The following is a 22,470-nucleotide window of genomic DNA, read 5'->3' as shown; positions in this document are numbered from 1 at the left end:
CTGTTCCTATGTTTTCGTGTGATGTAAATCATCTTCCGTGCAATCCTTTGATGTATGGGCCTGTTCCTCGACCCCCTGTCGTCAAAAATCGACGCGTTCGGAGTGAGAATGTGTTGGGTTACATGGCACGGCCGCCAGCCCCTCCAATGACATCCAGGGGAGCTTCAATTGTAAAAATTACCATTTGGTAAACAAAGGCTTTTGGTTTATTGGGGGACACACCCCCTCCAGAACCCAACCCAAGTGAATAAGAACTCACGACTCGGAACAATCGGTGGACTTCCCGAGTGTACCTTTAGAGTATGAAGTAACACGCAAAGAGAAGCTCCCATCTGAGGCCTCCGATTTTTGTAATGTTTGCCTGTTATGTTGTTTGTATATGCATGTTGTGATGCATCTTTGTTCATACTTTTATTACAAATATATATGACCACCAATTGTCTACAGTATTGTGTGCTTTTTGCATCTAAATATCTCATGTCTTAGACACAAACTCTGATAGAGAAATTGCCCCGACACCAGTCAAAGTAGCTCCATCTGAAAAGGCCTCAAAATGCGTGTCCACATTCAACCCAGTATCAGGCGATTTCATGCTCAATATTCTGAACAAACCCTGAACATATTGATTCTAGGTTCCTGTGACAGGAGCAGGACGCTGTGATGAACATCAATGTAAGCACTCAGAAACTTACAGGACATTTACTTTGTGAGCCAATACTTGCCAAGGGTCTCCATTCTATAATGGTAGTTAATGGTGGCAAAACACTCACTTCAGTCAAACAACTCAGGGTTGTCAAAGTTGGTGAACTGGTAGATAAATGCCGGGGTTCAGTACCCATCCCAGCCGAGTTAGGTTGGGGAGAAAACAATGGAACAGGCGGAGTGCAGAGCACCAAGGACAGTGGCCGATGGGCAGACGATTTTCAAAAGGGCAACAGAGGGGTAACCACAGCGGTGACATTCCTGTTATCGTGGAATCTGTCGGAATTGTAGGAGGCCAGCGCCAATAGAAATGGGTTAGCAGATTCATATGGCTCCCAGGCTAGAACAGCCAAAAGGGAATAAAAACGGGATTGCAGAGAGAAAAGTTATTTCAGTGTTTGTTCCTTTTTTTTTTAATAATGGCAAACTTAGTTCTATGTGACAAAATAAAAAAGGGACAGAAAAAGGTTCAATAAAACAGAACATAAATGCTTTATTAAAATGTAGGCATAGAACATTATAAACGTTAACAAGGTCTTCTTAATACACAATTTTTCTTTCGTTTAGAATGTATACACCGGGAACAGAGAAACATCCGTACAACAGCCTAGAAAAAGTCGTCGGCCGTGGGTCTCCGGTTTGGGGTACCGTTGGGGGATTTCTTGCTGGGTTTGGGGGTCTTCCTGAAGACCATCGGAGACGTTGGAGCTGGACTCTTCAACACCCCAAACTTGGGTTTCTGTGTGGGGTCGAAAGGCACTCGCGACGGCCCCTCCGGGCTCAGCAGCAGGCTGCGGTCTGACTTCCTGAACTCTGCGGCGGGGAGAGAAGAAGGGTCTTGACATCAGCAGTGACATTGGCATGGATGTCAGCAGTGACATAAGTTACACATTCCCTGCCTACATACGTGAGCACTATGCATAGTTGAAAAGTCTAAAAACTAGGGCTGTAACGATACACAAACTCATGATTCGGTTTGTATCACGATTTTTGACCCATGGTTCGATACATCCAACGATTTTTTTAAATTTAAAAAGCATTTTTTTCAAACACTTATATACCAATTAACTTAATGTAACATTTAATAACAAATCATTTGGAATACTGAACAGATTTGAACAGGGAGAACAGAAAGAATACTATTAAAGTATAGCTAAATTAATAAAGAAATAACCTAAGATTGCAGTTGGAGGATGCTTTTTGCTGGTAGGCAAAAACCCTGAACTGTTTGGTTGGTTTAGTCAAATATCCTTATTAGCGCTTCTTATTAGGCTATGTAGCTTAAATAATGACATAATCATGCAGTATAGAATGCAACATGTTTAATAGCCTAACTTAAAAACATGAACGTCTAACATGAACGTCGCAATAACAGGGCATAGTGTTACGAGCAGCATATCTGTGTGCGCGAGAATGGCAGTGTGCGTATGCGTGTGTGAGTGATGTCAGCGAGTGAGTGGACGAGCGAGGAGAGCGAGCGAGCGGTAGCGCGTGTGTCTAGTGAAGAAGCGAACGAGTCCGGTAGAATAAAGTACCCATCCTGTCAATAATCGGTGGCCGCTTCATTCCGACCTACAAGAGACAAACTGCCAGTCAAATCACACAAAATAGAGACAGGATCACAGGCAATTTTTTCGCGCTTGGCCCACTCTGGATAAATGTCGTTCATATCGCATATGAGGACTTCGACGGCTGTGGAGAAATGCAATCCTCCGTAGCCACGGAGAGCTGTCATCACAGAGAGGGCATCTCGTCGCATACTTACGGCATCGATAGGAGGGCGCGCTTTCAGCAGACTATTATTTAGACTAATTATTAGCAAATTTCAATCTGACAATTTGACCGGAGAGTTAGAAAGGGCATATCGCGCTTCTGCCTTCTCACACCGCGAGACAGGTTCGTGGCTTTGAGTGTCGTGATTTCGGTTTCGATACGCGTATCGTTACAGCCCTACTAAAAACCCATTAAAGAAACCAACGTTATTGAAGTCTAATGTGTCAAGAATCCTCCATCAGGTCCTCCTGTTTTACCTGCTGTCTTGTTGTTCTTGAGGCCAAAGGTCACCTTCTTGGCCTCTGATTTTGGAGTCTGGGGCTTCTGTGGAATTGAAAAAAAAGCCCGAACATTATCGGTGCATTCTACTTTCCAATTAGAAGCTTAGCACGCTCATGTAGCTGGTGTAAAAGCAGTATAAATTTCTTAAGAATTAAATTCCAAAAATCCTAAAGTTTAAAAAAAAGGTGTAGGTGATTTTATACTGCTTTTTAAGGTGCCATAAGTGTTAAAACTGGACGGTCTTCACACATGGAACGCGTGGGCGATCAATGATCTGTGTGTGAAATTAGTGTGTAGCCTAAAGTGTGCAGTTTTCCTTTATGTCTCCTGTGGGCCGTACCTTGGAGCGCGGCATGCCGGGGGTCCCCTTGGTCTTAAAGAAGAGGGGCGCGGGGATGATGGTCTTCTTCTGGAAGCTGATGAGCGCCTTGCCTGGGCTCTTGGGCTTCTTCCCGGGGGACTTGGTGGAGCTCAGAGGGGTCGAGGGAGTCTCCACAGCACCCTGGAGACAACAACCATGAATAAACACATAGTTCATCCATGTCTATATAAATGCATTACAAAAACCTTGATGTGCAAAACTAAACAGACGGCAGAGAGCATTTTTGTTGGACACAGCATTTGATTGCTGGCATTCAAATGTAAACTTGCTTCACATGTGACCATTACAAAGAGTGTAATTATAACGAAACCATCAATGCTTCATATTCTACTGACTTAAGGCCAAAGCAATAACGACAAGTAACGAGTTATAATTACGTTCTGCAGCTTGCTCTTCTTCTTGCTGGCAAGGCCGTTGAGGCTCGCGGCCGCCTCCACCTCCACCTCGTCCGCCTCAAACTCAAACGTCACCGGGATCTTCCTCTTCTTCTTCTTCTGGGACAGAGGGGTCGCAGGAGTCTCCTGGACCTCTACGACTTCCTCGGCTGGTGCTCTCTCCTTCTTCAGTTTCTTCTTTGAGGCCGTCGTTGCTGCTGCGACCAGTGGTGCCATTTGGTCCGGGCTGGGTTTGGCTGCCGTCGGTTCAGAGGCCTCCTTTTTCACGCAGGCCTTTACCTTCTTCTTCCTCTTTGGTGCCGGCGTGATGACATCAATGATGTCATCGGCGGGAGTTTCTGCTTCCTGTTTGCTGGCGTTTTTCTTGATCTTTTTTGGAGTCACCAAGTCTTTTGTGGGTTGCTTTGGGTCGCCGACAGCCTCACTCTCCGCCTGACCTTCGACCCCTACTGCTGATACCTTCTGCTTCTTCTTGGCCGGTGTCACCACGGCCTTCGTGGCCGATGTGGCCGGTGTCTCCGCAGCCTTCTTGGCCGATGTCACCGCAGCCTTCTTGGCCGGTGTCACCGGTGTCTCCGTGGCCGGTGTCACCGCAGCCTTCTTGGCCGGTGTCACCGGTGTCACCGCAGCCTTCTTGGCCGGTGTCACCGGTGTCACCGCAGCCTTCTTGGCCGGTGTCACCGGTGTCACCGCAGCCTTCTTGGCCGGTGTCACCGCAGCCTTCTTGGCCGGTGTCTCCGCGGCCGGTGTCTCCGCGGCCGGTGTCTCCGCGGCCGGTGTCTCCGCGGCCGGTGTCTCCGCGGCCGGTGTCTCCGCGGCCGGTGTCTCCGCGGCCGGTGCCACCGGTGTCTCCGCGGCCTTCTTGGCCGGTGTCTCCGCGGCCGGTGTCACCGCGGCCTTCTTGGCCGGTGTGCCCGTCTCTGTGGGAGCCTCCAATATCGTGGTTTCAGCGGTTTCTGTCTGGGCTTCCTCCACCGGGGTGCGCGTCGTCAGGGATTTGCGTGATCGACGTTTATTCACCTTTTTCGGCGGCTTCGTTTCAACCATGTCGGCTGTCAAGTCTACCGCCGTCTCAACGAGCGGGATGGGTGTGGCCTCCGCTTCCTCAGCAACAGCCACGACAACAAGTCTGTCCTCATTCTGGTGGGTCAAGGTGGCTGGTTCAACAGCAGGGGCGCACCCTGGCTCGGCGGTCCCCACACCGCCCTCTCCCTCCTTGGGAGCTGCTGCTGCTGGCGGTAGCAATTGCTCCCCTACTTGGCTCTTTGGCTCCACAGCAGTGATAGACTTTTTCCTCTTCTTCCCTCTTTGGGACGAGGTTTTTACAGACTCGCTGTCGCCGTCCCCTGTAGCCGGAGGATCCAATTGGTCAGCTGCTTCTACCGGAGCTGGAGACTGTTCTAATGGGTCTTCTTTGACGGCCTGTGTTACCACCTGGGCCACCTTCGCCTCAACCCCGGCGGCCAACTTGGCCTCAACCCCGGCGACCTCAGCTGCATCGCCGCCCGCCTTCTTTTTCTTCTTCTTCCTCTTCTTCTTAGTGGGTTCCACATCGTCCTTCACAGAGTTCTGATTGTTCTCTCCGTTGATGGACTCCGTTTTCTTCCCTGGAATAAAAGCTGTGGTCAGTTTACAGCAACCGCAAAACTATAACATTGCCCCCATTTATTTTTACTACTGCTGTCAAGCGATTAAAATATTTAATCGCGCTTAATCGCATTAATGTCATAGTTAATGCACGATTAATCGCGAGCAATCGCGATTAATCTCAAATGTTTTTTCCATTCTAAATATCCCTTGATTTCTATGTCCCATTAATTTCTCATTTTAATGCTCTTATCAACATGGATAAGTGCATCGGCTTGCCTTGTGCAAATGTTTTTTTATTGATAACAACATTGGCATATACTGATCAAAACAGGACGATACAAAAAAAAAGCCTCTAATGCAATTAAATGATGAACATACAAACATACTGCCTTGAACATAGCAGTCAGGCTACTGCTTCTTTGTTTTGAGCCCAAAAAAAAATAAAAAAAATACAAGAATTACGAAGCTCGTTATAAATCATCTTAGCGTATGGTTCCTCCGTATACTCAGGCCTTCACCTCGACAGCACCTGCTGGCCATCCCAGGCAACCTGTCCAGCCTTAGTGTTCTGGGGTGCAGAGCTTACCAAACCCCTCGCTATTTTCATTGACGTTCCAAATGCGAAAACATAATTACCGCTCTTTTTCTTCTTTTTCGCTGTGGGGACCTCCTCCTCCTCCTCCTCTTCTTCTTCTTCATCCGCCTGCCTACGACTCTTCCTCTTCAACCTCTTCCTACTGCCGAACATTTCATCGTCCTCATCTGTGGAGACCTCCTCAGGGTAATCGTCCTGAGGAAAGACCCCTGGAGGGAGGGAGAGCCAGCAAGAGAGCGATAGAACCGTATGAGAGAGATAAACACATTGGAGGGGGGAGTGAGTGTGAGAGGAGCAAAGTTAGAGGGGGTAAGACGGCAGCGGAAAAAAAAACATGAATTCCACACGCACACACACACTCTCCGGGAAACTCACCTTCACTCAGGTCCCGCAGTCTGGCATCAACAAAAAACAAGAGATGAATTAATGGATAATTCCGTCATCAATGATTATGTGGAACATTGGTCAACTCCAAAGTTAATTGCAGGCGTTGACTTGAATCTACCTTTTAAAAAAGATGGTTGGTCTTATCTGACCACTTGGTGTGTAATGAGAAGCAGTTTGCTCTTCTACTTACATTTTGATAATTTTGTAAAGTCTTTGCCTGTTGTGGCTCGGGGAGTTTCCTCGACTTGCAAACTCAAACAGCTTGTCTGCCAGGGCAGCGTAGTCAAACTGAAACAGAGAGACACAAATTGCATAAGGCACAAAAATCAGTCTTTACCCCGAGGATGATAGACATCCCCCCGAAAATCACAGAGAAACTGCTCTCAAGCAGGTCCTCACGATGAGTGAATAATGGACGGTAGGATCTGGGTGAAAAAGTATCACAATAATTATGGAGAATTTTAAACCGTATCGATTAAGATCAAGACATGCTTTTGAATGAAAAATGGCACATGTAACAGTCTAACTGAGGGTCATGAAATGGTTTCTTTGCATTGAACCTCTTCACACAAGGCCTCTTTCTGAACATAGTTAGTTTATCTCACCAACTACAATGGCTAGAATATATAATCTTGGTACCAGAAGAAAGAAGACACTTTGGATAATACCAAGTCCGAGTGAATAAAACCTTCCTCCTCAAGTACATTTCATGTTTTAGAGTGAATACCACATAGTGCTAGTCCTATTTGATGCATATAAAGTAAAATAGAGCAAAGAGATTTTAGTAGGTGTAGGTTTATGCAGATTCTCAAACTAAGGACAATAAAACCAATGCAAAAATAACAAACATGATGAGACACAAACAGATGGATACCTCAACAATGTATGGTTGAATTATGACATTTAATTCTGTTAGGTGAGGCTGAATGGAGCTGAATGCCTTCAAACCAACGCAAATGCACCATTCGACCACCAGATGGCGACAAAGGATTTGTTGCAAATTAAAGGTACCATGGCATGCTACATGGATGCTTTAATATCTGAGTGGGCCCCAAACACAGTATTTGAAGACGTTCCCGAAATTCAGCCGTGGTGCAGAATTACAGCCACTACGAGCCAGTCGTACATTGAGCTCATCCCCAAATGCGCCGGTTTGGTGTCTGCAGCTTTAATGCAATTGAAGAGGAGAGAGGTGGGTCAAGTTGGAGGGGAGGGGTGTGGCCCTGAGCAGCTTGCAGCCACACGGTACCATGCGCTCTGATTACAGTGGATGTATCGCATCCACACAGCCTTAGGCCGTGTTCTGTAAATATTCTAGAACACACGACCACCTCGGGTTCTCCGACGTCTCTGGTTCTTCCACGTCCACATCAATCTGAAGTAGACAACCACGACATGGAGGAGAAAGGGATTGTTGCCCGCGATTGTCTCCCGGCAGAGCCTGGCTGTCGAGGGACCACCGCCTTGGCAGCGGTCAGCGCTTAGGCACCACTGCCTCCTGCAGCGCCGAGGCGGTGGGAAGCGGGGCTCAAGCGTGAGATATTCACAGCCAACCATCCCTTTCTCCTCCTTGTCGAGGTTTGAATTGAAATCGCGCGCAAGGCAGCATGGCTATAGCCAGGCTATTTCGGCGGCGGGACACGTTCAGAATTCCGTTCATAAATTGACAGACGCGACTGTGACGTGAATTGTCTGGCTGGCTGAAATTTGAGAGGGGTTCTGGAAGTGTCCATGGTAAGATTTGTGTAACCAACGAGAGAGAGGTGTAATCAGTTAAGCATGACGAAGGAGAAGTGTATGGAAGTAAATCAGTGCCATCGGATTTTGAAAATAAAAAGCCATTGAATTCTAAGCACTGAATATTTATACCTTGAAATAACGTATCTGGATTAGAATTTCAACGTAATCAACATCCCCACTTGAAGTTTTTGATGTTGAATCTTTGACTTTGAATTGTTAACATTGAAAAATAAAGCTGAATAGGAGTTCAATTCAAATACGTTATTTCAATGCAAAAATATTCAATGCTTAGAGTTCAATGGCTTCTTATTTTCAAAATCCGATGGCACAGATTTACTTCCATAGAAGTGACGCAAACATTTTCTGGTTAAGAGGGCGTATCGTTTCCACCATAGGCTTCTACAGGAAAAAAAATCTGTGGGGTGGGGGAAATCTAGAGCGGTATGGAAGCGCGCAATAATTTGCAGTGTCAGAATTCTGAGAATTTAGTCAGCATTTCAGATTTCTCAGAATTCTCTGACACGACAAATTAAAGTGCCACTACTAGCGAACTACTTTCAGCGTGACTGGAGAGAAGTTCCTTAAATTGTGTGAATTAGTTTGGTTCTCTTTCATGGAAGCCGGAAGTGGGATATTCCTGGGGCTTGCCCCATGAATTCAACCCATGCACACGCTCACACGCAACACTTCGTATTTGCCACGCAGAGAAATTACCAGGATAGCGCCCACCAATTTCGGCCGCTATTTAACAGTGTTACAGGTAGGAATCAAATGCGTTTCCCGGTCGTAGGGTAGGCCTAACCATACGTCCTCTTTTGCCCGGACATGCCCTCTTTTTGAGACAATGTTTTGCGGAATTTCAAAATCGTCCGGGATTTTATTAAAGCCTCATACATGTTCATATTGAATTTGCGTTGCGTTTCTCTGGGTCGTTCACAAACTAGTTAGGCTATGCCTACTCAGTTCTGTTCGCTTTGCATTGGTGGAAGTGAGTAGGGGGAGTGGTTAAGTAGAGCCATCAGATTGGACGGTTTGACTTACTCAGTTACCGTCGTGTTTTGTATTTATTGTTTTATAGGGACAAACATTAACACATTTCTCCTACAGGTGATAGATAAAGTTCTATCTAGACTATTGAACAGAAAGAAAGTGTTTTTTCTGAATATTAGTGTTAAGGGCCAATAATGCTTACTATCATACGTTAGTAACCATGTCTGTGGACAAATATGTATTTTGTCACATGTAAATATAAAAAAACAAATTGACTTATGATGGCGTAGCCATGCGTGTTGTTTTATTGTTAATGTCAATTTGTTACTTAACATGGCAGATACCCGTGTATTGTTTATCGTAAGAGTGTAACGTTTTCGACTCAGTTCCTTGGTAGAACCTACTTACAGTAAAAATCACTTCTGATGGAAAAAAGATGTGTATGAAAAACACTTTTCTTATCTATTGTTACTATTATATTGTTAAAAATGTACACATTTCTTAAAAAAAATATATAGCGTATAAAAAGTGGCTGGTAAAAAAGATGAGTGGCTGGTAGATTTTTAAATCTACCTGCCAGTGGCTAGTGGGCAAAAAAGTTAATTTCCATCCCTGGTGTGTGCACACACACACACACACACACACACACACCTCGTGTCTCATTGGCGGGCTAAGTTCACTGGGCGGGCAAGGCAGAGAAAGGGGAGGAGCTTAGATCCTTTATGACGACATATGGGACCACATTCCAAATCAGCGCGCTTGAGCCTCCGTTTTTCCAAAGGCGAGCAGAGCACCTAGTGCTCGTTTTACACCGAATGCAAGTTTTAGCCACTGGGGGACCATAGGCAGGCTAGGGGAAGTCATATTTATGTTAGAAAACCTAATAAAGTGAGATTTTCATGCCATGGGACTTTTAAGGCAATTATATTATAACTAGAGCTGTCAAGCGATTAAAATATTTAATCGTGATTAATCGCATTAATGTCATAGTTAACTATTATTAATCGCGATTAATCGCAAATTATTTTTCTATGCTAAATATCCCTTGATTTTTTTGTCCCATAATTCTTCTCATTTTAATTCTCTTATCAACATGATGAAGTGCATCGGCTTGCCTTGTGCAAATGATTTTCTATTGATAACAACATTGGCATATACTGATCAAAACAGGACGATACAAAAAAAGAGCCTATAGTGCAAATAAACGACTGCTTTGAACAAATGTCATTTGAACATAGCAGTCAGGCTACTGCTTCTTTGTTTTGAGCCCAAAATTTTTTTTTTTTTTTTTTAATAAAAAAATTACGTTAATCGCGCGATAAATTTTTTAACGCCGTTAAATTTGGTTTGCGTTAACGCCGTTAATAACGCGTTTAACTGACAGCTCTAATTATAACTAATCGGCCACAGTGCACCCCACTCTACCCGGTAGCCTAAATATAACCCCAGTGCTGTTCTGAGGAAGTCAGAGGGTTTCAGAATGCTCATGGTCCGAGTTGGATTCAGATATGGCCGAGATCAATGTAAAGTTGGTCACATCAGACGAGCCAACGAGCATCGCGATGGGCAGTATGGACTCAGTTTGAAGTAACGGGTAACAATGTATGACGCGGTATGAGGTGGTCAGTAATAGTCCAGAGGGAAACCGTTCGGGGCCCATTACATAAGATACTAATTTATTAACTCATTATTTTGCAATCAACGTCTTAAAAAAGAAAAGCTTTCCGAGTAAACAAAGCCTTCAAAACTGCCTGTTTAGTTAGGCTGCATCCGGATACTCATACTTGACTGCTATGTAGTAGGCATTTTGTATTGCGTCACAAATATAGCGCGTTCGAATGCTCAGTACGCATTGTGTAGTAGGCAAAAAGTTTCCGAATGCCTACTACCTCAACAGTATACAACGGTAGGTCACTACACTATCCCACAATTCAGCCGGAGTCTGGTAACCGAAGAAGAAGAACGACGCGATGAAAAAAAAAAAACGCGTTGTTTTGCCGGCATCTGATGTTCAGCGCACAGAGGTGAAATACGTAATCTCCAAACACCCGGTGGCGTTTCGGTGGTGTTCGGAGGCGTTCTACGCATAGCTGTAGAACGTACTACATTAACGGTCAAGTAGTAGACACTGAACAGAAATAGTATATCCTTAGTATTCGGATGCACCCTTACGCCGGGATTCCGCCTTACGGCCGCGGCACGGAACGGCTGCGACTCTGCCCTGCTTGCATTTCCACCGGGCGCGTTACGGCAGCGCAGCGCTGCCCTGCGAGCCAGCCGTATTCACGCGAGAACACGAGATCACGCGATAATCCTAAACCTAATGTTACCACCTTCCACTCCCAAAACGACTGCAATTAAATGCCACGCTTTGTGATTTGGTTTACATCACGATGCCAGCCGCCGCGACTAATGTAACTGCTAGTGAGGAGGACATAGTATGATCTATTATTTAAGCCGTTTTCCAGGTCAACTTTTAATAAAAGGTTAAAGTTAACAGGAAGACCCACACCAGAGTTAAAATTGGTTTAGAAAACCAACCTCCATCAACAATCCCGATACCCGTGGATAAATTGTTCAGCAAGGATATCCATCTCTCTCAATAGAGATCTCTACAGAACCATCCATCTATATTCTATTGTAGTGCACACGCAGCTTGAGTGATGATGCGATTATTTGTCTGGAAGATTTGGTTTTGCCGTTTGCTCGTTGCATTGCCAAGGCTGGACTAGCGTACATGTTCTTGTTTCAGAGCTGGAATTGTCCTATGTAACTTTTGCAGTACTACTGAGAGGACACAGTAAGCTAAGCTGGTGGTTTGCTTTTTTCACGATGGGAAGTAACCTTTAAACCGTTTAAACCTTTTGGGGCGTAAAGCACCAAAGAGAATGCCATTATTGGTACATGTGCGTTTGAATTTATTCTCATGATGGATTTCATGTTATTCGATTTATGTTTTGGCAGTCCATCATAGTGTGCGTGTGCGCAGTTGTACACTAGGATGTGTTTGCGCTTAGGGTGGTGGTGGGAGTGTGCCGAGTGCTTCACGGTGGTGAGCACGTGTTTGTGCATCAGCGTCCTAACCTGCAGCACAGGTTCTGATCCTTCATCGTCGGGAAGCTCCGTGTCCGAGATCTCCGACGACTGACCATCATCCTCCTCCTCCTCGTCTACCTTTGATTTAGTTCCTACAGAGAAGAAACCAGTTATCAACACAGGAGGTAAGAACTCGATGCACGGTAAGAGTCTTACATATACGGTATGCCTTACATAAACGGTATGCCATTTCTTTCAGTTCCACCCAGCGCACAGCTGAACTGAACAAAAGCCCCCCCCTCACTGCTAGACTGGGCACGAGCAACAGTTCTTTATTGAAAAGTAAATAGGCTCAAAGGAATATTATATTAACGCCGCCTCTCGATGACGTTAATATCATAAGCTGCGTCCTCCATGCTGATGGAGAGCACTGACTCAAGATTAGCATTGCACTACTGTACGTGAACATAAGTTGCTTTTGATAACATGAAGGTGTGCAGCTGTACAGTTTAGTTTGAGATACCAGCTTTCTATGAAAAGGGTGATGGCCTATTTTATGTTATTGATCAGGTAAACTAATTTCTCTAAAACATACCCACTTATCATAATCTCCCTCATCAACAAACAGCCATTCGCTACTGTATTTAACATTAACGTTAAAAGTAAAACTCCAGTATAATTTAATCCTCCAAATACATTGGATGGAGCATAAGCTCGTCTTCACTAGGTTGAGTATGAATAAAGTATGAATATAATGCATATTCGCATCACGGCTGATGTGCGTGTAGACTTTATTATTCATCAGGCTTGACGTGAGAAGCATTTCAAATGCAGGTAGGCCGAGGCGAGAAGGGTGAGATCAGTTTGAATATTTGCTACTACCACAGATCTGCGACAATTGTGAGAAAACTTGGATCACCCGGGCTTACCATTGAGCCGTTTCCCCTTTGGTTTCTCTTTGGATTTCTTTCCAACAGGTTGGCCCTTGATCTTCTCTTCCTCCTCCTCATCATCATCTTGGTCGGCATGACCAGAGTCGGAGTCCGAGTGCTCAGCGGACTTCATCTCCCTGAACAGGTCCTCGATGGCGAAGGGAGCCTGGTCAATGATGGTGCTGAAGATGCTGTTGCAGATGGCCTTGAACAGGGTGTTGCTGAGAAGGGAACACAGGCTTTAAAACAGAGAACGTGGGGTCCATTCACAGCTCTGGCCTTAATGCTCAGTACCCATACAAATATGCAATGGTTTTCAGTGAGGCTAATTTGATGCACTGATAAAACCAACTCAAAATAATATTATTACTATTCTAATTATATATCAATTGAACAAGGCAGATACTGAGTGTACCAACTAGCAAACCTAGAGACTGATGTTACGGCCGTGAGCCGTCCACATTGTCAACCCTCCCTCGCCATGCGCTACCCCTCCTGTTTTTTCCCCAAAGCAGCTCAAGTGGGCGGATCTTTCCATCCCCGGATTAGCCCTAGCGGCTGTGAGGTGCGGGGCCCAGCCAACCAGAGAGCGATGGCGCCGTGGAGGCGTATAAAAGCCTGATGCGCCTTACAAGCGAGGGCAGACACCTGTAGGGAATCAAGGCACGTAGTCGCATTCGGTTGAGAGGAAGAGTTTCCCAATTGTGTGTTTCCAGATTTGGGCCAGGGTAAGAGGAATCCCTCTGTACTGATGTTGTTCATTTGCACTCTCATTTAGGTTTGTCACTGTTTAGCCACACTAGGTTTAGGGGGTGCTGATCATTTGTATTTCTGTTTTCGTTATGCTAGAGTAGCCAGTTTGGGTTTGTTTTAGGACCATTCGTATTTAGTTATTAGACAGGTAGCTCCATTTTATTTTAAGGAGTTCTCTTTTGGTTATATTTGTTTCTTTGCTATGACAGCACCTAGCGGCCCTTTTCTGATGATTGTTACTTTCTATTCCTTTGGCGGGTTATAATAAAGCACTAATTACAATCCCAATCCACCGGGTTGTGTGTGTTACTTCCCTTTCCCCCCCTTAACAAATAGGGGTCGTAACACTGAGGTCAACAGAAAAAAAGAAAAAGGTAGCATCAGATTACATTCATATGGCCGCACTATTAATTTCAGGATCATAAAATTCTGATTTTTTGACTTGAGACTGACAAGAATGTTAAACTTGATGTTACTGAGGAGAGGAAGTTACAGTTACCGTTACACAGGGTGTGACTGACCAGGAAAAGAGAAACATATTGGATTATAGGGATGGGCCGATAGTCGATTCTATCGACTATCGACGATAGATGGATTCCATCGTCGATCGTCTCAAGTAGCCGATAAAAAGGCGATAATTATATTTTAATAATTATTATTATTTATTTTTTTAAAAGCGCTGTGGTAGCTATTTTTTCAACTTAAAAAGCCCCGCAAATTGTAATTGAAATTAACTGGCACCGGTGGAAAACATACTATGTAGCGCTGACCTGCCGTATTCACTCACTGCTGCGAGAGGAGAGGGGAGGGGAGGGGCTCGAAACCTACCGGTCTGCTCGCACGGCGAAATGACATCACACTCCGCTGCACCATTTCCGGGTCACAGCTGTGGTACATGAGCTGTGTTCGAAATCGTTCCCTATTCACTCACTCACCATTCCCTATAGTGTTCATGAAATAGTGCACTACATAGGGAACGAACAAACAAGAATTCGGACACTACGCTGAACATTTCTGAACGTCATTTGCGTCAGTAAATGCGCCGGGTATTTGTGTGACGCAGACAGATGCGCCCAGATCATGTAAACAAACCGGGCACTCTCGAGGAAAGCTGGAGGTTGTATTGATGTTGAATGTTACATTTCTTTGAACAAGGTTTTTCTTATTAATTTTGAATGTTTCATTTTCTTGTTAAATCCCAAATAAATTGTTGATATTTCTAAACGAAAGCCGGAGACTCCATCATTAAATGTATTCGTTTTCGCCACTTGCGGTTATTGAGCTTCTTCTCCTCCGGAAAAACACGACCGCATTGCATTGTGGTATATGGGAGTAACACGTAGGGAACATCATATGTACACTCACATTTTGGGTATTTTAAGTGCACTATATTGGGCATGAAATTAACCAGTGAGAATTCGAACAACACTACAAAATAGCGAGCACCCTATATAGTGCACTATATCCGTGATAGGGAACGATTTCGAACACAGCTACGAGCTGTGTGTCATCAGCGTGTGTCATCATGACAGCGCCTCTGGCGTCGACGCATCGAAACTTAAATCAGCGGAGGCTCACGGCTCACGCTGGTCCAGGGGAAGACCATCGTATTCGTTTTTAAGAAAAAAAAACGAAAAAAAAAAACGTGATTTTTTTCAAAGTGATAAATTATTATAAATAATTACCGGTAATATACAATTATTATAAAGATGCCCCCCCCCATAGTATCGACTATCGGCGATCGCTAGGGGGCGCTATCGGACGATGGAAGCTTGTAGACGATTGCCCAACCCTATTGGATTATCATAAAGAAAAGCCAGCAATGACTGACCAGGAGTTACAATTATCAAAGTTATCTTATTCTTGTTTCTTCTTTCACCGAGAGTGAAAGAAGAAACAAGAATAAGACATTTCGACGTAAACAGGAAGTCAAGCACATTTTATAAATGGTAAAAACTTACTCCTTGGTTTTGGCCACAATTTTGCAGTAGGGAATGATGAGGGTGAGATTTTGCTCGGCACTGAGCTGCAGAGAGGAGAGAACAGGAGGAGATCCACGCTATTAATTTCCGCCCGAGTTCAAGTGGAATTCCCTCCTGAGTCATTATTACGGTAAAAGTAATTATTACACCACAGTAATAGTAGGCCGAGTTTACCAGATGATGCTACATGAAGGTCATAGTGTAGTGGATATATAGGCGGTGGCCTAAGAAGGCTAACACTTGAATCAAAGCAGTGCAATTAGCTCCATACAAGGGGACAATGGTAACATGAAACTAGCCAGTTAACCTATCACAGATCATAAACATTTGTTGAGAATTTGGATCAAAGAAAAAATATAATTTGGGCATTACTTGTCTTTATTCATTTCCAAGCCCCGAAGTTTTGTAATTTTATAGATAAAAAATTAAGAATATTAGAGTAAGGAAATAATTAAGGATTTTGGTGCCCGACCACACACCAAACCAAATGAGCTATTCGGTAAAGGGAATGGATTCTGTGTACAATATTCTATATCACACATCCACACATGACTTTGGTTTATCAGCAACTCACAGGTACAACGACTAGAGAAAAGGGGATGAAAACTATTTGGGAAATGAGTGTCCGTTCTGACTGGCACAGAGGGAAGCGAGGACATGCAAGCAAACAGAAGAGGGCTGTTAGAGGGGGGGCGTTAGACGGCAGGGAGGTGAGAGCTGTGGTCACAGTTTGGGTCGAGTCAACCTCTTCTTTTGATTCTCCTTTGACAATTTAAAAGAGAGCAGTGGTTGGGGAGGGAAGACGAGTAATTCCTCTATAAGGGATTTAATAAGCAGAGAGAATTGGACTCTCCAGATAGATATAAGGAGATGATTTTATCCAAAGTAACTTTGCGAATACAGATGGGAATAATTTATGAGCGTTTGACATCTTGCTCAAGGATGCTGAGCCATCGGTGGATTGAAACAAGCACACGGTGTGTCCCGGTATCTGGTGTCAGTATGATACGTCAGCGGTTCCAAACCTTTTTTACACCATGGACCGGTACCATGTAGGACAATATTTTGGCAGACCGGTGTGACATTGTGTTCCGTTACCATCATAAAGTGTGACACCAGGGCTCGCTGTTGCATATTTTATGCAACATGCACGTGCGTAAAACACTACTAATAAACAACGTAACGCCATCGCTGTGTCAGGATGGGTATATTTGTTTTTGAGACCAAAGAGGTTCGAGTCAATACAAAACCGAATGGACGTTCAGGACCGAGACACAAAAAAAATAGTCTTCGAAACCACACAAAGTGCAAGGCTAGACAGTAGGGTTGCCGTGATATACGGTATTACCGGTATTGAGGCCAACACCGACTACTCTGTGTTGCACACCGGCAACACCGAGTTATTTTTTTATTTTTTCCAGTAATAAAAATAATAATCTGTAAAAATGTATATAATTATAATCAAGAAAATATTTTTTTTTTAAAATAGGCCATAATTCTGCTCTGTGCGGATGAGAATTGGCGGCCTCCTTACAAGACGGGTAACAGTATCAACGCCAGTAAACAAACCCCACGAAGCCCAATCCCTATGAGAGCTCCCCGCGCTACGGCCATCCGGAGGCGCACAGAGCTTTTGGCCGTGATATTAGATTATACTACTATATATAGAACATTAAAAAAGCTTAGCTTCAAAGTTTGCTACGTCACAGCTGATTCGCAAAATGTGTTTCCATCGCCCATTTTGCGAATTTACTCTGTTCCGCATTTCTCAAAAACCACCTCAAGCGAGCGGATAAACTTTTTTGCGAATTAGAGGATTTTGATGCGAATTTTAGTGTTTCCATCACCGTTTACTGATTCGATACTTCAAAGTTCGCATTAAATTAGGGGGATGGAAACGCACCTAATGATTTGGTTTAGTTACTTTTCAAGGCAGCAATAAAATTAAAATAAGTCAATTAATTCAAAGGCGGCATCAACTTCACACCATCCATACTGTCAATTTGTACAGAAAACGAGTATAAAATATACTCGTACTGGATATACTCAAACCTGTAGAGCTGCAACATTGACAACCAATTCTGTATTCTCGGATGGAGCCATTGATATCAACCGCTTCCTCTGCCAAGCTCCATACATCCACACAAAGCTTTATCCTATACAATTATCAGGGTTGATACAGAAATTCTTGAGTTGAATTTACTACGGAATTGTATTCCGATTGAGCCGTATATATGATAATTTTTTATTCTGATTGAGCCGTTCTTCCACTTCTAATTGGATCAGAAGTGTCCATGTAAACGCGGCTGTCTACCGGTCACAGGGTAACGTCAAAATCCATACCGTAGCGCAAATTCACACCAGTTTTTACTTTCTATAGAGGGATTATCAGTCTACGTCGATCCCCGCTCTACAAGCCTGTCATAGGCAGAAAGACGAGAGCGACAAGAGCCGCAATCATGTCTTGTTCTGCGGTTGGTTGCACAAACCGTTTTTATAAGACTGATTATCCCATTTATTCTACTTCTTGCTTGCCAACATAATAAAACAATTCAAATACTTCACTGATCATGCTTTTTCTTATTCGTATTGCATGCTTATTAAATGTATACTCTGTTTGAGTTAATCTCCCTCAAAAAGTAGTCCCCTTTAATTACGATCGATCAAACAGGTTTTTGACACCTCAAAGGGCATTGTCCCGCTTATACCATTCACTTGGCAAAGAAAAGGAATTAAGATCATTCATTTATATTTTTTTCATGCGTTTTACAATCCATATGTAAAGTTTTTCACATAAATAGGACGGACCTTAGCTACGACTTGGGAGGTATTTTAGTCAGTTGAGCTAGAGAGCCAACGTTACATTTATAATTTGAAATTCGTCCCAGCCTTTATACCACAGATACTATAGGGTCTATAGCATATAACCGCGTTTTCTGATTACAGTTTAATGTAACAGTAAGCTGACAACATTGCTAATTAACACCGCAACTGCAAATTAACCACACAGAGATAACCGTGCCAACCGGTCAAACAAATTTTATTTTTGCAATCATTCTTTAAAGATCGATTCCTCCAGCCAGAGGTCCGAAAATGAGCATTTCCCCATTCTTTCAAATTACTTTGAACTAACAGAAGCGAACTCGCGAAGTGGGCATAAACCACCTGACGTCTCCGCCCGTTGCAGCAGTGTGAACTACCCAGTTTTAGAACGTCGCAGCCCGTCTCGCCAAAAGGAGACGCAAGGAGTTGCGACGCAAATCTTTGGTCTGAACAAGCCAGCCAGTTTGTTTCAGCGCACGCACCACGTGACATCATTGATATCTCTCAGGTCCTAATCGCAACATAAAAATAAATCCACACAAGTTTTAGAAATTTTAGGAGATAGGCCTGAATAACACCAATTGAAAAACTCATAGGCCTTGTTGGAAATGTAATACCTCGTCAGATGACGTTTATTACTTTAATAATTTTTAATGGCCTTAATTTGGGCCAATTTAATTTACTACCTTTTAATACCTTTAACAACCCCGCGGAAACCCTGATTATCCCTACCTTGTTTTAAGAGCCCCAAGCGGTGAATACAAGTGATACCAGTGTTTAAAAGGCAGTAATACTGGTGTCAAAATTTGATGCCGTTACATGCCCAGCAAGTAGCATTCTTGGCCTTGGAATCCAACACCCTAGTTGCTACTCTCTCTTTCTTCTCTTTGTGTTAGCGCGTTTACCTCGTCTGAGCCGACCCGTGCCAGCTCCGTCAGGTAGAGATCCAGGATGTGGTACTGCAGGCCAGAAGGTGCTGTGCCATTGCCCTGAAGCACCTGGGAGGTCAGCATCTCCAAGAATCTGTTGACCAAGCTGAGGAACCGTAGCGGAGAACACCGTCACTAGCCAGGCTACCAGTGGTGCATGTTCTTTAAATAACAGTTCTCAACCCATCAACGGGATTTACACTTCAACACCAAGCACATCTGCCAACCTCTACAACAAAATGCAGGGACACAACACTAATCCTCAGAGCTGCATGCATTTATCAGAGCCGGGATGATCCTCTGGAACATCTAGCCGTGACTGCCCTAACATTTTGGTATTAAGTCGTTCATTGTGCATCCATTGATGGGACGTTAATATATATAAAAAATAAATAAAAAAACATACCTGGCCTCCCACTCCCTCTTCTTCAGCATCTCAAACGTCTGCCTGAATACAAAACGCACCAGCTGCCAAAGACAAAAGGAAGGATGGTGTTAAATAACAAGCATCTCTCAAAAACTGTCACTTCATCTGGCAAACAATGTCCTTTGCTCAGTAATTAGTAGAGTAGATATTGTTAGATGATTTTGAGAATGTCAAGCCGTTCATCACAATCAACCTAACTTAACACATCGCCTCGAAACGGAACATTTCAAAGCAAGCCTGAACAATGTTTGGCCTTGAAGGCTTAGAATACCCAAAAAGGAATGGAATGAAACAGTTCCATTGAGCCCATACTTACTTGGTAGAACTTGTCCATTCGTAACCTGTCGATGCCAGTCCATTCTCTTTTGACAGTCTGCAGGAAGGCTTCCAGGTACAAAAACTCTGGATACAATTGAAGAGGAGTTAAACCATTTTAGTCACTTGTCCACTACAGAAGATGTTGACAATAAAGTAGATACTTTCCAAGGCATGAATGGCACTTAAATATACCCAACATAAGGTCCACGCAGAGACCAAAAACAGACTTGTTCATGATGTAAAAGAGGGTAAGCTAACACCTAAAGTGGATGATAATGTGGTGCTACACCACGGAGAACCTAAATACACCTGTGCGGGCGAAAATAAGTGTACTGAAAGGACCCGGATGGTGTACTCAAAACGCGAACTGTGGAGCGAGGTCAGCTTTTCGCACTCAACGGCAGCCATCTTAGCTACGTAGCGGAAGAGGGCGGAGCCAGGCTGAGCCAGAATCTGCGCATTTTCCACATAGCCTGAATTAATATTCATTTTGTAGCTTTTATAGCTTTTTATAGCTGCTAGGCGTAAAGAGTTCACCGTTCAAAGCGGGATGTTTATTGCAGGGGAGGAGCCGCGGCAGCAGTCGTGAACGTAATTTCCGGTTAGTGAACCACGGAGTATTCGATTTGGAACAACGCTGATATCAGAAAATTAGCACACTTAGTGAGTGCGGATAGTGTAATACGTTTAAGTTAAATTTAAAACATCTTATAACCCATTTTCACAACGTTTTAGAGTTTCTCTGACAGTCCAATCATACAACCACAAAACTATTACAACATATCCTAAATTATTTTACAGATTTAACAGACATTTAATGGCTTATGAATTTAAATGAATGCAACTTACGGCCATCTGCGCTTTGGAAGCAGTGAAACAGACTTGAGATCTGATTTGAAAGCTCCTCCTAGGGTTCAACCAAATAAGCAAAGATTAGTAATATTTAATTTTAGAAGTTTCTAAAAGACGAGTTGGGACTTGTCCCTTTTCATTACGTCAAACTCTTGAGTGTCATTCCAAGTACTACTATGTCTGTGTTCCTACTTATTTCATTTTAATTTACAGGAACTACAGTAGGGACCCAAAGAGTGCCTCAATACATGACCAATATAAAAATAAATGGGGCGGTTGAAAAATATGCATCATGAGACACAAATACACCAAATGTATTCATAGTCATTGAAAAATTATCTTAAAGGGGGTGATTAACTTGGACAAATCTGAGTTGTCACTGATCCTTTTGAGTTCAGACAGCAAGAGCTCCGCTTGTACCTGTAGGAGTGGTTTATCCTGCATCCACAGGCAGTAGAACAGCCCCTTCCATAGCTTCAGTAGCTCCTCACTGCTAAACCCACCTGCAGACAGGACGGGAAAAAAAACACATGTTCAAGAAATTGGCACATGATATAATCACCATCAACATTGGGATCCATCTTAGCATCAAGTGACTTGCTGAACTAAAAAAAACAACCAGTTTAACTGTTGATCACATCACCTGGTGCTCACGATCTAGGCGCTTTTGAAGGTATGCACATCTCAATGCATTACCGCAACATCAAACAGCTATACAAGCAACTTGCACAGATGGCATGACATCTATGCAGGAGGACTCCACACATTACTTTGTGGTACGGTACGGTAACGGTTCAGAGCCAACAGCATCATAACGCAATCCCGATGCGCGTCGTACCTTCTAGGATACAGAAGATGACGAACGTCCAGAGAAGTGAACCATACTATTCATATTATCAATTTATAGCAGAATGCCAAGGCCGCCACATGCGATTAATCCCATGTGGACGAGCAGCGTCGCTGCTACCTTAGCCTCCGACAATCACCCAAAATATCACCACCATGCGTTCTGCTTCGCCTATATTAGATACGTGTCAGTTACGTTTGTATTTTCTATTAGCCTACATAAAATACCCCTAGTTCCATACAGTAATACATTGTCTATGACGTGCGTGAGCGCTGGTTAGCTTGGCAGAGCTAACATGATCCACGCAGGTGACCTACCTTTACTCTTATGGGACCTGACGATGATGTATTTCCTCAGCTTCTTTATGGCCTTGGATCGAATCGGCTTCTCGTTGGAAGCCAATCTTTGAGCGAACTGGATTTCTGGTTCTTGTAGCGCCGCCATGTCTCCACTTCTTCACGTGGAAACACACTTTTTTTTTTTTACTCCACTGCACACGTTTTCCACCCGGCGCAGATTGATGACGACACATACAAGTGCATTTTAGACAGTGTTGCCAGATTGGGCGGGAAATATGTCCCAATCTGGCAACGTTGGCCATAGATGTTAGTTGCTGTTGCAAATCATATATATATACACTAGCAGGCTGCATCCGAATACTCATACTTGACTGCTATATAATCATCAGCATCTGTAGTACGTCACAAGTATAGCGCGCTCAGAACGCATTGTGTA

General features: G+C 43.8%; 1 protein-coding gene across 3 annotated transcripts; it reads right to left on the bottom strand.

Moving 5' to 3' along the window:
- Positions 1–1,170: 1,170 nt before the first annotated feature.
- Positions 1,171–22,266, bottom strand: rrp1 (ribosomal RNA processing 1). Of its 3 annotated transcripts, XM_030343500.1 has the most exons (19): positions 22,053–22,266; positions 21,309–21,391; positions 20,886–20,943; positions 20,035–20,120; positions 19,698–19,759; positions 19,268–19,397; positions 15,519–15,583; positions 12,802–13,025; positions 11,921–12,024; positions 6,297–6,394; positions 6,095–6,114; positions 5,761–5,928; positions 4,432–5,141; positions 4,375–4,392; positions 4,231–4,284; positions 3,517–4,131; positions 3,098–3,259; positions 2,733–2,799; positions 1,171–1,515 (listed from the first exon to the last, which is right to left on the bottom strand). In XM_030343500.1, exons 1-19 carry the CDS (start codon positions 22,177–22,179, stop codon positions 1,310–1,312), a joined length of 3,057 nt encoding a protein of 1,018 aa, XP_030199360.1. In that variant the 5' UTR covers positions 22,180–22,266; the 3' UTR covers positions 1,171–1,309. The 3 variants fall into 3 exon arrangements, with proteins under 3 accessions (XP_030199360.1, XP_030199358.1, XP_030199359.1); XM_030343498.1 differs by having other exon boundaries at positions 4,231–4,314; positions 4,375–5,141; XM_030343499.1 differs by having other exon boundaries at positions 4,375–5,141.
- Between the last annotated feature and the right edge of the window lie 204 nt (positions 22,267–22,470).

The sequence above is a fragment of the Gadus morhua genome, chromosome 20 (genome assembly GCF_902167405.1).
Source record: "Gadus morhua chromosome 20, gadMor3.0, whole genome shotgun sequence".
Classification (NCBI taxonomy): Eukaryota; Metazoa; Chordata; class Actinopteri; order Gadiformes; family Gadidae; genus Gadus; species Gadus morhua.
Note: the sequence above shows the minus strand (reverse complement) of the source record. Positions and strands in the feature narration are given on the sequence as shown.

Bases quoted from the DNA above. Each gene is read 5' to 3' on its own strand.
- rrp1 (XM_030343498.1), bottom strand. From the start codon at position 22,179: ATGGCGGCGCTACAAGAACCAGAAATCCAGTTCGCTCAAAGATTGGCT. The intron at 20,944-21,308 runs GTACAAGCGGAG...GTTGAACCCTAG, and splicing joins AGGATAAACCACTCCTACAG to GAGGAGCTTTCAAATCAGAT. The intron at 4,132-4,230 runs GCTGCGGTGACA...CCGGCCAAGAAG, and splicing joins CGGTGACACCGGCCAAGAAG to GCTGCGGTGACACCGGCCAC.